We start from the raw sequence: 17,464 nt of genomic DNA, 5'->3' as shown, positions 1-17,464 counted from the left end.
TGTAATAAAAATAAGATTAAAATAATTAAAATGAAAGAAAATTTTTAATTTTCGGTTTTAAGGTTGACTACCGCAATAGTGTACTCGTTTTAGTAAATAAATTTTCGGCTTTTTCCTAATGAAACGAAGCAATGTGTTATAAAAAGCGAGACTCGCTTAACAGTTTTGTTTGCTTTTTTTCATCTATTTTCATCTACAAAATTAAAGTATCTATACCTGAATGCAGAAAAGTTTATAAAATTATTAATTTAAAGTTAAAGGAAATTAATTGTACTTAATTTTGAAATGATATATTAAAATATATTTTTTACTGCTATTTTTTAAGACCCAGCAGATAATAAAATTAAGATAACTCTCATGTTAAAACATCATCCTCTAACTCGTTGTTACAAGTATTTTTGAAGAATCCAATTCAAAAGTTAGAGTAAGTATATAATCTTGTTAGCCAGGACCTCTCGAACCAGTTAGATATATAGATTTTTTTTCTTTTACTTGCTTTTTGTTTTACTCGTAAACTTATTAATGTTTACATTTGAAAGTATATGCTACCTTTTATTCATCTACTAAAGTACCACCTATGATTGTTAAAAATTGTAGAGGTCTCTGATAAAATGCTTGTTCTTTGATTTTTGTCAATTGTAATTTAATAGTAACTATACGTTAGTTCTGTTTAAAAAATTTTAAAACAAAATTCTTGTCTTAGAATTGCAAATGATAAAGATAACTTTAACAAAAAAAAATCTAGTATATCGGTTTATAACGTGTAAAAAACTAGTCTATAGTATTGTTATTACACATTGTTTTATAAAATATACGGAGCACACATTTAAGAAATTACGCTTTTTATCTTTTATATTTTATTTAAATTTGGATTTTATGAATTATTATTTTGTTTAGACATTGTAAAAATATTAATTTCACATTATGTTGTATTTTCTTTTAATCCTTAAATGACTACTGTGTTATTTTGAAGTTACTTACTTTTTTTTTCAAATAAAAAATTTTGCATACATTAAAATTAAATTTTTGAAAGTTTATAATTTAATTTTTCAGTTGTATTTTTTTAGATCTATTGAAACTTCAAGAGAATGTAGAAAAAGACATTAAGATTTATTCGTCGTGAATCATGAAAAATACAGTTTTCACATTTTTCAATAACATCAGAAATATAAAATATACCTTTGAATATACCTTTAGGATCACCATTAAATGCAAGTTAATTGTCCCCGGTTTAGTAAAACCCTTGCGCACTTTAATTCTTAAGTAAAATATGGTTTGAAATATTCGGAGATGTAATGATTATATACACGCTATATTACATAGTTACGTGAGTGAAAGAAAATTCAAAATGATATCGAGGCTGTAATATTTATTTACTGTTGGGGATACGCAGAAAGAAGATTGAAAGACCCAAAATTTATACAAAATTATTGTTAGTTAGACTATTAATATTTATAATATAAATCTTTTTCTAGAGCAGAGTAATGTTTTAAGGCATTCCTAATATTAAGGAATAAAAGACAGTGTCATGCATTATTTTAAATTTTATTTGATATTACCAATATTTGGAATGATGAGGAAATATGAATGGTGTAAAAATAATTAAATAAATAAGAGGAGTAACAAGGAATCACACTACCTCCGTTTTATACACCAAAAATAGTGAAAAAGTAATAAGTGTAGTTGCGTGATCTATTTTTGGCGCACCCTTTAAATATTGAGTTTTGCCAAAAAATGTAACCCGGACTTCCATGGTCGCTCAGTATATCTCCACCCCCTATGTCCACTAATGTCCACGCCTATTCCTCCCATTCTCCCACCCACAGCTCCTTCAATTTGACTTGTCTTTCAGCGTAGAAAGGGCCTTAAGAATATTTTTAGTCGGCGAATTTTTTCATCATCACACAAAATGTGATTTTTTTTTCAGGGGGTCTAAAATTAGGTCAGGGGATCTAAAATTACTCGAGGGTCTATTCACGCGATTTTAAAATCCAACATCGTGATTCATATTCATGCGATTTTTAAAAATCCAACATCGAACAACAAAAATCCAATTCAAATTAGTTACTATAAAGGTGTCATATTATATAAAGGTGTCATTGGTAGAAAGTTTAATTATAAATTTTAGTTAAAAAAAATTGTGATAAATACGAAACACGTATGGTATATAAATTGACATCTTGATATCGATTTTTTTTTTTTTTTTGCGCATAAAATTTTGTGGGATTTTCACTTTGTGTCGCCATCAACCCTGTTTTTTTCTTTTCTTTTTTTCCTTTGCAAAATAATAAATAAATATAGGGTCCTCAGTTCCCCTTTATAAAAGTTCCGGTTTAGATAATAAAATGTTTTCTTCTTTTAATCTTATTTTATTCACGAGTACTAAAAATTCTGAAGCAAATAAATCGGCTTGAACAGATGAGATACTTCTATCATTTCGCAAAATCTACGGATGGTTGCCCAGTTCAACGTATCAAGCATTTCTAATTTTGGATTCGTTAATTAAGAATTTTTAATAGAAATGCGTCGAAAATAGAGAAATTATATTGGCAGGCCCTTTACAGGCACTATGAAAAGGTGAAAAAAAGAGTGCCCTGATCTTGTGAAGCAAAATCCCCAAATATCTTGAAAAATTGAGGTTGTTATGAAAAAACCTAAAGTTATATTTTCTCACGTTTTCACTTATTCTTTCTAAGAATAAAGACAACATCTTATCGGGCTGAAAGCATTCTTTCTTACTCAAAGCGATTTTTAGTGTTTAATTCAAATACTTCTATTTTATGGAGGCAATTTTTTAAATCTAAATTTATATTACTGTTAAATAAATATAGAAAAATCATTCTGCTAGCCAGCAGCTGCTCATCAAGGTTTTTATGTTAGTATAAATTTGTACATATTTATTTTTTGTAGTCTTAATGTTTAAATATTATGTTTGATTAAATTGCTTTAAATATAATGTCAATTTCCAACTAAAATACTTCGTCAATTACTGCTTGAAAATTTAGGTATAAGATTTTTTTTTCTTAAAAAAAAAAAAAAAATTATTTTTGAATATTTAAGTATAAAATTTATTTTTATGAAGCACATAAAAATTATTTGAAAAACTGTTTAAACCATAAAATGATTAAAAAAAAAAAAAAAAAAAAAACAATTTAAAAATTTTTTTTTTCTAGTGGCATCATCCGTTGAGGCTTCTGATAGAAATGGTTAAATTAAATTCTAATTTATTTAAATGAAAATTCAAAATTCAAATTCTTTAATTATTTGTAGCATTTATTTTAAATCATTTATGAGCAAAAATCAATCAATCAATATTTAAAATCAATTAAAATTTACAGCAATAATTTATGAGTAAAAATGTAGTAATGTACAGTCGGCAAAGAAAAAAAAAATATATCACCCTGAATAGCTTTCGTTCTAATAATCGGATTTTCACGAACAAAGTGCCAATATTAATGGCTCCTGGGGTTGACCTCAAATATATAAATTAATTAGTACTAACTACTAATTAAGTTACGAAATCGTGACCCTTGCAGTAGGGGGGGGGGGTAGACAAAATTTTGGAAAAATTGGGTCGCAATGAAGGTTTATATATTTGGCGATAGTCCAGAAAACAGCCAACAAATGAATATTTTAAGATAACCCATAGACTAATTCAAGAGAGGAATACCTAATTTTACTCGGTTGCTAAGCAACCAAGTTCTGACTATAAAAAAAATTGAAATAATGTTCTGCGATTGCTTGGAGAGATTTATTTAATAGTTAATAGAAAATATTTCGAAGTTTCTAGGCAATAGACAATTTTTAAGTTGATTTTTGTCCAAAAGGCAAAATTTTTTTTTTCTTTTATTCTCATTTGAAAAGAAAATTCGAATCAATTTATAAATTATTTATGATTTTCTAAGCTTTTAGAATTTAAATACAAGAACTTTTTATCTGACATTATTTAGATTTTTTATGTTTTTACCGTATTTATACTAGGATTACATACTAAAATCAAATTTGCATAATATATTATAACTATACAAAATTTTAGGGATAATCATTTTTAAAGCTTTAATCGATTCTTCTTCGAGTCTTCTAGGCAAGAAAATTTAAAGAAACAAAAAAAAAGTGCTTGAAAAATAAAATGTAGACTGTATAGTAATTATAATGCACCTTCACAAGGTTTTCTATAATTTACGATATTTCTTTTTTCTATAACTCAAGGAATTGCTGAATGTTAATTAGCATTTTAAAAACATTGAAATATGTTGTTTTTAAGAATAAGATATTGAAATAATATGTTGCATATTGTATGATTCGTTGTTTAAAAAATCTCTTCATTCTGCTTGATATTTAGGTTACATGATTTTCTTGGATATAGATGAATTGCAAATAGCATCCTCATGTTTCGATACATCGTGAAACTTACGCTCACAAATTCACCATAAAATGTGAATGTTCTTCAATTACGATAAGCTACATTTACCACCAAATACCGCTACTATGATATTTTTTTGTTTTGTTTTCTTATACATACCTGATGCGATACTCTTTTTTTTTTTTTTTTTTTTTCTTCCTTAAGATACTGAAATGGCACAAAAACTTAAAAGATAAAATTTTCAATTCCATTAACTCCTCAAAATATCTGGTCTCAAAATTTTAATTTTAAAGTTAAAGATAACTTTTACAATATTGATGCTACGTTTCTCTTACGTTTTAAAAAATCACACGAATCCTGTTAAAATATTAAAATGCATATATTTACTTTAACAAGCGTATAATCCCTATCAAAATAATGATAAAGACCCAAATGTGAAACAGTATATTTGATGATAAAAACTCAACTGGCTTCAAAAAATATGAAGAGGGAAGTAAAAGTCGACATGTTTCGAGCGTTTAAATATAAGCTCCCGTTCTCAAGACTTGTCAGGCGTGAATGACTTGTGACTTTAATTATTGGACGCTCAAGACATGTCTATTTTTATTATCATCTATTATTTTTTAAATGTATTAAGATTTTATATTTTCGATTCAGTTTCTTGGGATCATCCATTTAGTAACACAACATATTAAATTATTTCACTCGCTATTAAAATAAGTTTTACGCAAGATATAGACGTAGGTTCTTAGATTGAAAAAATAATAATTCACTACTTTCTAAAAAAAAATCAATGCAGTACAATTTTTTTAAGGTATTTTTTATCGATTCCGAAGTTTATTCTACATATATTTTAGGGTATACTTTAGGAGTATTTCGATCGAGTTTATTTTTGCAACCTTATTTGCTTAAAATAAATTATTCAAACTATATGATTTAATACATTTATAGTATAATAGTAAACGGGGCTTCCACCGCATATCCTTAACCTTGATACCGCTATCATTAAATAAATGGAATAAGCTTAGATAAGTAATAAAAGTTAATTTTTTTCTCATTTTGTTTTCATGGAATAATGTTTCGATCAAACAGATTTCATTCTGGAAAAAACGAAATTATTGAGTAGGTTCCTTGGAGCAATATCATTCTTATTCCCTTAGGACGAAATATAGGAAAAATTGGTTTTCACAGTTTCTGTAAAAAGTGCGTTAACCTTCTAGCCGTGTATTTTTTTTCTTTATTTTTTCTTTATCAAAATAAGTTCGAAAATTGCGTATTTTTTATTGCATTTTTTCAAAAATCAGATGGTTCTAAAATTAGCACGGCTTCGGAATCTTTTTACAAATTTCAATTTTTAGTATTTGCTGCTTAACAAAATAAGGCATTTTCCTAATAGCAAATTATACTATAATAATATCTTGGGAATCCTGCTAAAGTTAAAAATTAAACAAAATAGTTTAGTATATTATCCGGAAAAAAATCTACATGCTGTCATAAAGAAAGAGTAAAAGATATAATGAAATAATTAATTGGATAGTTCTTTGAATCACAAGTGGTCAGATAATTAAAAATTTAATTTCACAACTAAGATGTTAGGATGACATTTAAGATACTGAGATATTTTAAGACGCTCAAAAATTTTGAATACGTATTCGACAGCTTTTTATGTTCGGTATCTTTATACTCTTTGTAGTGACTTATAAAAAATCAACACTATTTTATATATTCTATGCTGAAGTCACAAGAAACTAAAAAAAAAAAGAAAAAAAAGAAGAAAATCAGTAATTTATATTCTTTTTTCGAAAAAATAGTATGCTTAGTAAATACGAGTAATCGGCTGCTTCGCATCAAATGATTTTAAACAGCGGAATGTTTTTAATTTCTTAGCGAGGTTTTATTCTTAGTTTTCTTTTGAAAAAACTTGACAATAATTTAAAAAGGAACTTTACTTTAAAGAAAACCTAAATTAAAGTACTAAAAAATTGATTAGTATATTAATCAAGAAATAATATGCGTAGTAGCGTAAAGAATAAGAGTTTTAAAAACGTTAAAATTTAATTAAATCGTTGGTAAAAAAGTTCTGCGAAACTCTCCCGGACTGGTGATTAATTTTTTTTTTAAGATTATGATGATATATAAAATGTTAAGAAATTTTAAGATGCTTAAAAATGTTGACTATGTGTTCGTATTAATAATTATAAAATATATATTGAAGAAATTGATAAATATATTATTCCAAATCTATGCATACGTATGTATATTATTAAAATTGTATCAATTATTGAGAAAACAAACGAAAAAAAAAATATAATCACATGAAATAAGCACAATCTGGAGTATTATCATATTCCATCAGAAGCATGCTTTTCTGAGTAAGATCCATCTTAGATTTGCATTTTTTTAAAGTGATACTTACACAATCAATACTCAGTAGGATAACCCTTAATTTTTAAGACAGCTTCACAGCGTCTTTTCATCTAGTGAACGAGTGTTTGGAGTTCATCTTTCGTAATTACATGGTGCCAAGAATCAATTATAGCTTCACTTAGTTGTCTTTTATTGTTTGGACGTTTCTTTCGTACAAGAATTTTCAAACGTCGCCATAAATTTTCAATTGGATTGAGATCAGGGCTGTTTCCTGGCCATGGTAATATATCTATGCCTTTATTTTGAAAGCATGCTTTGCATACTTTTGCTGTGTGGCATGGAGCTGAATCCTCCTGAAAAATAAATGGTTCGTTGTTGGGGAAGAGATCCCTGATGGAAGGTATCAATTTTGGTTTCTGGACAGTTTCGATGTATTTTTTGGCATTCAGGACGCCAAATCAGGCCGAAAAAAATGCACAAGTGCTACTACCGATAGAAAAATCAAATGGCTATGCCTTCAAGATAGAAAAATGTCATCAGATGCCATTAGATGTGAAATGAATGCAGCTGGTATTGCAGTAAGTTCAAGAACAATAAGAAGAAGCTTATCAGGATTTGGACCACAAGCTAGAATTCCAAGGAAAAAACAATATTTAAATCAAAAGCAACGCAAAAAACGAGTTAAGTCGGCAAAAGAACACATTAAATGGTCAGAAAATCAATGGAAGCAAGTAATCTGGAGTGATGAGAGTAAAATATCGCTCTTTGGAAGTGATGGTAAAAAATACGTGAGACGTAGAGTAGGTGAAGCGCTTCATCCTGATTGCATTGAAGCAACTACTAAAAATCCAACAAATGTCATGATTTGGGCATGTATATCTGCAGATGGTGTGGGCCGAATTCAAGTGATTTATGGCATCCTGAATGCCAAAAAATACATCGAAACTGCCCTGAAACCAAAATTGATATCTTCCATCAGGGATCTCTTCTCTAACGACGAACCATTTATTTTTCAGCAGGATTCAGCTCCATGCCACACAGCAAAAGTATGCAAAGCATGCTTTCAAAATAAAGGCATAGATATATTACCATGGCCAGAAAACAGCCCTGATCTCAATCCAATTGAAAATTTGTGGCGACGTTTGAAAATTCTTGTACGAAAAAAACGTCCATCCAATAAGAGACAGGTAAGTGAAGCTATAATTGATTCTTGGCACCATGTGATTACGAAAGATGAACTCCAAACACTCGTTCACTCGATGAAAAGACGCTGCGAAGCTGTCTTAAACATTAAGGGTTATCCTACTAAGTATTGATTGTGGAAGTATCACTTTAAAAAAATGCAAATCTAAGATAGATCTTACTATTAATTGCATAACTTTTTTGTAATACAGATATTGTAATACTGTATTTATTATTAAATTCTACATTAAATTACCTTCAATTTGATATATAAACGTTTGTATTTAAGTGAAAATTTATATATTCTACAAGCACACAAAGTTGAAAAACATGAAACTTTCAAAAAGTGCCCACACTTTTGCCACCACTGTATGTATATATATATATATATATATATATATATATATATATATATATATATATATATATATATATATATATATATATATATATATTTTTTTTTTTGCGGACTGTACTATTACTTATTTTATTAAATATTACCAAATAATTATAAAATTACCAAATAAATTCCAACAAAAACAAATGATTATTTAAAAGTTAAAAAAGAAATGAGATGTTTTAAAAACAACTCTGACATTTTCAAATTTTAAAGATTAAAAAAATAAATTACAAAAAGCTTCTCATGCAGACACATGAATTTAAGTGAATGTTTTTCGTAGTTTTCTATTATTAGTTTTAATTTATTTATGTGATTCTGTTACGGTTTTAAAGATGTTTTTCTTTCTTTTTTATACTGGTTTTAATATAAAAAAACGGTGTTTTTATTTGTTACATTTGATGGGGATTATAAAAAACGTTTTATATCTAAAAATGATTTTTAACTGTATTTATCAAACTGAATATGTAAAAATATGTTAAAAAGAGCTTTATTTCTATTGTTATTTAAATTTTTTCCTATTTATTACAGTGTTTTTTAAACTTTTTTCTAAATAATAAACATATTTCGATAAAACAATATAGCAATCGTTAAAATATTATTTGTTAATTTTACAAAAATCAAAAAAAAAAAATTATATTGTTGATTATATCAAGTTGATAGCGTTTTTCACTTTCAAAGCAAGGCTGAATTAAATTTACGTGGTAAGAATTTTGGTAAAATTACCTGCAATATTTTCAATGTTTTTCTTATTTTTTTAAAATGAACCCATAATTTACTTTATTGTTTTGAATCAATTTCTGATGGAAGACTGTATTTGCTGATTATGACTTACTTCCTAATATTCTTTCAGTTGCATTAAATTGCTTATGGCAATAATATTTATGTAAAACAAAAGATAAATTTTAATAACCACGAAATGTTTCAAACATTAATGTAATTATGAAGTAAAGGTATTTAAAAGTGTTTTGAAAAACATAAAAATTCACTCCTTTATTTTTTAAAATTATTTCCACTAGTAATTTTTGATTATTTTTCTAAATAAAAACTTAATTCAATTGAATAGAATAAATTTCCGTTTTTTAAAAAAAAATTTAAAAAATATATATTTTAATAAAATTTTGTTACCAATTTATTAAGAATAATAGATATTTTAAAAAAATATTTTCTTTTTTTTATATCTTGGATATTTACTCGTTGCATTTAGTTATTAATACCGCATTTATACACATATGGCGGTTAAATTTTTAAGTGCTGTAAAAATTATTTTGATAAATAATATTTTGCATATTACTTGTAGAAATGCTTCCAAAATAAATTTTGTATATATATATATATATATATATATATATATATATATATATATATATATATATATATATATATATATATATATATATATATATATATATATATATATATATATATATATATATATATATGCGAATGATGGTCGGCAAAATAAACTTCAATTACATAAACCTCTCGAATCGGTTCGCTAAGGCCCTGAGTCTTTTAATTACTATTATAGCTCATCGACTATAATTTATTTAATATTAGAGGAACTAATATTTATTATATATATATATATATATATATATATATATATATATATATATAAAATGTGTGTATGTAATTTAATTTCATTGGCTCGTAAGCCTTTATTTTATTTACTTATTATTTTGAGCTCTTGAAATATATGATCAAGGTAGATAGATCCCAAATTATGAAAAACTATATTATCATAATATTTATTTAAACTAATATATAAAACCATAAGATTGTACATTTAACTAAGTTTCGTATTCAAGCCTCCTAATTTTAATAACTATACAAATCTGTAGTTTTTAAGGCATAACACAAATCTCAACTTTTTCTGAAAGTTTAATTTAATTCAAATTTTGCTTTTATTACAATAGATACAATATTCTTTACACAATGCATTGTGAAATAAGCTTGAGTAATAAATATCATTAAAAAAAGATCAGTTTTAATTGCCAAAAAATGATTTTTGTCCCACTGTGTGGCGGCGTCTCTGAAAGCCTCATCATCTGAGCCTGCGCTAGTTATTGATTTTTCACTCGGTGATTTCTTCCTAGAAGTCGTTCTAGCGGACTAGTGTTTTCGTAAGCAAAATTTACAGCATGGTATATAAAAACGTGTGAATCCGAAATTACAATGGAGATTCCTTTAGCATCAATCGACGAAATGAATTCTCCTCGGAGAAAAGAAATTAAGGACAGGTAAATGATTATCTATTGAGGTGAACAATTTCCCTACCTCAAATGATAGAACTATTTTGTCTTTATTACAGATTCAATCTACTTTTCCTGATCTTAATTCTTCATGGAGTTGGTACCTTAATGCCTTGGAATATGTTTATTACTGCCAGATCAGTGAGTTAAAATTTTCTTTTTTTTAACTTTTTCTCTCCGATATTTATTTAAAAATATATTTTAAAATTACGCAAGCGTAAAAATGTTTCATTTTAATCCGTAGTTTAAAGTATTAGCCCGAAATTTTCACACCTTATCTTTCCATTATGTATTGCTTCTACCCTACAGTTTAAAGAGGAATTTTTGAATGTTAGCGATAATAAATTAATTTATTTTTCCTCTTTTTCTTTTGTGCAAGAAGGAAGTTTTTCTAGTTCTAATCTGTGTTTAAAATATTTCAATAAAGAAGATTTAGCCTGAATTTTTAGTTATATATGATTAGTACTTGAGATTAGCTTTTCATTTTTGTGAGAAACATTACATTAAATATGTTAGAAATTTCAGTTAATATTTTTAAATTTTCAACTAGCTACTAGCTAATATTTTTCTGTTTAAAATTTCTTTAGATGCAGACAGAATTTATATAATAAACTTGCGTAAATTGGACTATAATGTTTATATTATGTTCTAGATCATGCTTGAACATATCTATTCGCAACTTTTATATCGAAAATATTGCTTGTATTATAACAGAGCATGCGATATTTTCGAAAATATATTAAAGATCCATGCTTCTTTTTAATGAATTATTGCCATCCGAAACCTTTGTTCAAAACAAATTTATTATTATTTTAATTCGCATAAAATATTTTTATTTTTAAAAACACGTTATAGTCGACCTTGTTTTTAGGTTTTAATAAAGGGGGAAAAAAGTAATAATTTTCATTAGAGAAAACCTGCACAAATATAATATAAATAGATGGTGTATTCTACACTAGGGTGCACTGCGAGCTCTTTACTGCCTATACTTCCAGGTTACTATTTCCGGTGTATTTTGAAATCATTTAGCTCACAACGCGATCGAGTATTTTGAGACTATCTTGAGCAGTTTTTCTTGTATACGTGTATTTGTTACCTGATTTATTATTTGTGTTCTAGGAAAAAATCGTTATAAGAATCGTTATTTGAAAAAAAAAAATGGTTGCAAAACACTTTTCTTGTCAACAATATACCAACTTTGAAATTTAAACCTATATGTTAATTTGTAAGATGAACTTAAGCTTGCTGGCTGCTCGAACACTATGCTAACACTAATATATGATGGTGCACGACTTGTAACAGGAACAAACAGTAATAAACAAGTAAAAAGAGGCTAAATCGGGACCGCTGAAAAGACGAGTTGTTTCTAAATCTAGTAATCATGTGTCAGCATTTTTAACAATACATCTATAAATAACTAAAACAAATTTTCTTTTCAAACTCAACAGAATTACTTAATATCATTAATGTCTCATGAAATACAGCAGATTTGAGCTCAGAAAAAGACATAATTTGATTATTGAAAATAAAATTATCTGTTTAAAAATATCACCTCGCAGAATTAGCTGTGGTAAGCTGCGCTGTACTTTCTAACCGGAAGTAGAGCAGGTCAAGATCTCGTTATTGTTGTTTACATTTATATTGAAAACGCCATCTATATTTTCAAATATATGTAATATACCTTTAAAAAAATTTCTGAAATATTCCGAATTTTCATTCCAGATTCAAAATTTCCCAGAATCATAGTTAAAAAAAAATTCATACTTATTTATTATTTTTATTTCGCTTTTATTTTTTTGAAATATGTTATTAAAAGCATTGGCAAAACTTAGTCGCATTTTTAATTAAATGTTGCCATTTTTTTCTTACTTAATCCTTTTTTTTTTAAATAATGTTTTTTTTTTTAAGAAAAAAAAACTTAAATTTGGATTCAAATATGTTATACCTATGTATGTCCTACTTTATTACTGAATAAAAAGTTGCCGCATTTTAATCGTTTTCATATTCCAATTAATATTTTGTATTTCCATTTCACTTTACTTTTTCTTAAAGTATAGGACATAGATATAAACGTCATAGATATATTAGTCCCTGGTAAATGGATATATTTTTCTTTTTATTTCTCTTTTACCTTTTGTTCACTGATAATGAGTGTACAATGCTTTTTCCCCGCACACCCTCTCGTAAATAAAAGAGAAAAGGATTTCCGCATGCCTCTCCTTTATGCTAGATTGACAGCAGCTTATCAAAAAACCACTGATTCTTTCAGACACACACACAAGAGAAAATAAAACATTTATCCTTTCCCTGGCCCTCTCAACCTAAAGATCTTAAAGGTCATAGAAGAAACATAGAAATTTTCTCTTTATAAACTGGAAGAAAATATCCTCATCCACATTCATTTTTCTCTGTTCAACTTCAACAATAAGTCAAATTTCCGCCACTTCCCTCAATCGTTCTAGTTCAAAATGGGGAGAAAACCGAGCGAAATTTCCCCCGGTTTTCTGGATACCGGATAAATGGTTCAGTACTGTATTTATATATATGTATATGTGCATATATGTGTGTATATATGTATATGTGTCTATATATGTACATGTATATATATGTATATGTGCATGTATGTATATGTATACATTCGTATGTATATATATGCATGTTTATGCATACGTATATGTATACATCTGTTTGCGTATTTATATGTATACATGTGTATGCATGTGTATTATGCATATGTATGTGTATGCGTATGTATGTGTGTGCGTGTGCATATGTTTGCATGTGTATGTGTGTGTTTATGTATGCGTGGGGATGCATGTGTATGTACAGGCATGCATGTGCGCGCGTATGTATCTGTATGTGTATGCGTATGCATGTGTATGTGTATACATGTGTATAGGTATGCATGTGTATGCATATGTATAGGTATGCATGTGTGTGCGTATGTATTGGTATACTTGTGTATGCGTATGCTTATGCATGCATAAATGTATACACGCGTATGCATATGTATACGTTTATACATGTATATGTAGACATGTGTATGTATGTGTGTGTGTGTGTATATATATATACACTGAGTGGCCAAATTATGACCACCCCTTCAGTACGCTGTTGGGCCACCTTTTGCGCGTATTACTGCCTTAATTCGTCTGGGCATGGATTCTATGAGATGTTGGTAGGTGGTAGAAGGTATGCCAGACCATGCTCGCTGAACTGCACTTGCCAATTCCTGCAAATTTGGTACTGAATCCATCTGTCTGAGCGCCCGTTCAATTCCATCCCACAAATTCTCAATTGGATTGAGATCTAGGGATTGTGCTGGCCAACGAAGCAAGTTAAATTCTTCGTCATGCTCTTCGAACCATCTGAGGACGATGCCAGCTTTATGACAAGGAGCGTTGTCCTGCTGGAAGTATCCGTCCCCGCCAGAGTACACCATTGACATAAACGGATGTACTTGATCTGCGATGATACTTAAATACCCTTGGACATTAAGGCGTTGTGGTACAGGAATTAAAGGACCCATACAATACCAAGAGAGCATTCCCCATACCATAACGTTGCCACCACCAGCTTGAAGTGTCGTGGCAATGCAGTTGGGGTCCATGCTTTCGTGCTGTTTTCTCCATATTCTCATCCTGCCATCTGCGCGATGCATTTGAATTCGTGATTCATCGGACCACATGACCTTCTTCCAGTCATCTACTGTCCAATGTTAGTGCTCCTTTGCAAATTGGAGACGTCTGTGTTTATTGAAAGCAGACAGTAGAGGCTTACGATAAGGTCGTCTGCTTCCATATCCTATACGGCGCAATGTGCGTCGAACAGTCCGTTCAGAGGCGTTCACAAATGCTCCTTGATTAAGATCACTTGCAATTTGTCGTACTGTTGCTCTCCTGTTGCGCTGCACAACCCTGGCCAGCCTTCTCTCTGATCGAGCATTCAGTACCCTGTGACAACCACAAGTCTGACGTTGAGACCCGGTTTTTTGCTTGATTGTCCATTCTTTGTACACATTAACAACTGCTGCTCTAGAACACTTCACAAGTGCAGCCGTTTTGCTGATACTCGTTCCGACACATCTCGCACCCACAATCATTCCACGTTGAAATTCAGTTAAATCACTTTTCTTTCCCATATCTGAGTAAGCAACACAGTATAACTGATGACTCACTTGTCCAGCATTCCCGTGTTATAGTTATCTTGCCCTCTAGCGGCAGCGCTGTGACGCATTAACTCAATTGCATAAAACTCTGAGATGGTCATAATAATTATATATATATATATATATATATATATATATATATATATATATATATATATATATATATATATATATATATATATATATATATATATATATATATATATATAATATATATGTATGTATATGTGTTTCTTGGGACTGAAGAAATATGCACATGCATTGAATTATTTTGCTGCAAATGGGACGCACTTTTAATATAAATTTACACATCTCGTTTCGTATTATTCTCTCTGAGAAGATGTCGATTTTGCTAAGATACGCAATAGCTTTTTAAGTTACAAAAAAAATTTAAAGCAGAATCGAATTTCTTGAGTTGTATGTAATATTGTGTTAAAATATCAGGATATTCAAAATCGCAGGTAAAGAAACAGCAATAACTGCAACAAAAAAAATTTTTTTTTTTGAAAACCTCTTATATAATGTTAAAATCGGCACAAATAGAGCACGTAAAAAATAATAATTTTAATACGCAATTCAGAACTCGCGTGCCGTGAAGCTTATAGTATTTTAAAACATGTGGAATTTTTAAATCACTTGGAAAAGCGTGGCAATAACTACCGAAAAAACTATCAAAAGCGCTTTGTATTCACGGTGAAATCGGCATAAATGAAGCACGTCAAAAAGTGTTACATTTAAATGTGAGATTCGAAATTAAAGGTCGCAAAGCAAGTAAAAAATGTCGGGTCTTTCAAAATCTTAGAAAAGTGTGTAGCAATAATTGTCAAAATAACGATTGAAAAATAAATTGATTTGCGTTAAAATCAGCACAAATAAAGCACATAAAAAAGTGGTTATTTAAAAGAGCGATTCATCTCTCGCGATTTGTAATAATATGTTGAAAATATCGAGATTTTAAAAATGACGTGAAATAGGTACCGATAACCGCCGATAAAAGTCATTTAGATTTGCGATAAAGTTTGCTCAAATTACGAGCGTCGAAAACGAGATTTAAATGCCTCATTCAAGACTTTAAATTATATTTGGAAAAAAATCGCGATTTCAGAAATTACGTGAAAATGGGTAGCAGTAACTACTGAAAAGTCATTGGATTTATGATGAAATCGGCACACACGACAAGCTTCCAGAGTGATAACTAAATTCGAAATTCCTGTATTGTAATAATGTCGTATTAAAAATACTATTGGGATTTTCAAAACTATGCATAAATCCATAGCGTTTACCATAACAAAAAGCTATTGAAAAACTACATTATTTGAGATTGGGTATGTCGAAAACGTAAGTTTTTTTTTTTAAAAAACAAATGTACGTTTTTTTTTAATTTCTACTTTTTATTTTTCAAGAATTTTTTAAATTTTTTTTTTCCTTCAATTTGTTCATATGTGGCCCTATAGGTAGAGTAATTTTTGAGTAGTAAAACAATCACAACTTCTATGTGTGCCCTTTTTGCTGAATAGACAAAATACATCTGTTTTGCATTTATCGGTTTTTGCTTGGGTTATTAAAGTAGACGCTGTCGTGATCGTTGAATTCATTACTCGAACAATTTCTACTTTCATTTTGCCCATTCTATTGTTAATAGCTGTACGAACCATTCTCTCTGTACTGATCACTTCATTCCTTACCGAAGGAACTGCACTATTTATTCAAGATTATGTGTGTTGGCATTTATTAATCCGAGTGACAGAATTTCTTCCTCTTTCCCATGCAATTAAAACATTCTCAGGAATTGAAGCTGCAACTAACAGATAAAGCATACATACATATTTTTCTTTAGTAACACCTAAATTTTCTAAACACAATTGAGTATCTAATTGATCTACTAAATTAATTAAAGGCATGTTTTGGGATTAGTTTAAAATTAGTTTTAATAATTCGCGTACATATAACTCTTATTAACATTTTATCATTCGTGATCACAGAGATGTGATTCTTCCGCTGATTCGCGGATTTTCACTTCTTTTTCAGATTTTTCCATTTCCCCCGCTAATTTCCGCGGAATTTTTTTTGTTTTTGAAAAATCTAAAATATTTTAAGAGAAATTTAATTTTCGCGGAGCGAAAGTATTGAAGTCCTCATTCCTCCCTCTGAAGTTTCTCTAAAAATCATTTCCTTGGGATAAGACTGGTTGACCTTTATACAGGGATGAGATTTTTCCGCATTTTAGCGGATTTCTGCTTTTTTCGCTTTTGTCTCTCGAATTTCAGCCCTTTTATCAAAAACTCCGATAAAACTTTTTTTATAAATATCCCGTTTTTTTTTTTTTTTTTTTTTTTTAAATTTTTCGTTGAAATAAAATAATTATATTTATTATGATTTTCAAATAAACAGAAAATTCAAACTACGTCCTAACTGCTAACCCTTCCTCATTTTTACTTATTTTAGCTATTTTCTCCACTTTTACGCACAGAAAATAAGATTTCTGTAATTTTATCCGTTCACCGGATAGCTCGTATTTTCGTAATTCAGACGTCGTTGCTTCCTATTTTCTGGCGTGAAAGCAAACGGGGGAGGGGGGGAAGAGGTGTATTTGTGGTGAAAATATTAATTTCTCATTCAATTAATCTTGTAAATTTTCATTTATTATGTCTAGACAAAAACAATACAAACAAGCCTTTTAGAAATCCCAAGTCTAGACTCTGCAAATATCTCGATTCTTATTCACGCGATTT

The 17,464-nt window shown here is 28.8% G+C and overlaps 1 protein-coding gene across 1 annotated transcript in view; it reads left to right on the top strand.

The window, feature by feature from the left end:
* LOC107449511 (Equilibrative nucleoside transporter 2) overlaps nucleotides 1–17,464 on the top strand; it is an 88,337-nt gene that overhangs the window by 32,237 nt on the left and 38,636 nt on the right. The window contains exon 4 of the mRNA XM_016065042.5: nucleotides 10,624–10,705. Coding sequence (XP_015920528.1) covers nucleotides 10,624–10,705 — 82 coding nt within the window. The remainder of the gene's footprint in view (nucleotides 1–10,623; nucleotides 10,706–17,464) is intronic.

This window comes from Parasteatoda tepidariorum, chromosome 12 (assembly GCF_982258835.1).
Source record: "Parasteatoda tepidariorum strain Cologne lab strain chromosome 12, Ptep-v5.0, whole genome shotgun sequence".
NCBI lineage: Eukaryota > Metazoa > Arthropoda > Arachnida > Araneae > Theridiidae > Parasteatoda > Parasteatoda tepidariorum.
This window is presented reverse-complemented; position numbering and strand designations above follow the sequence as displayed.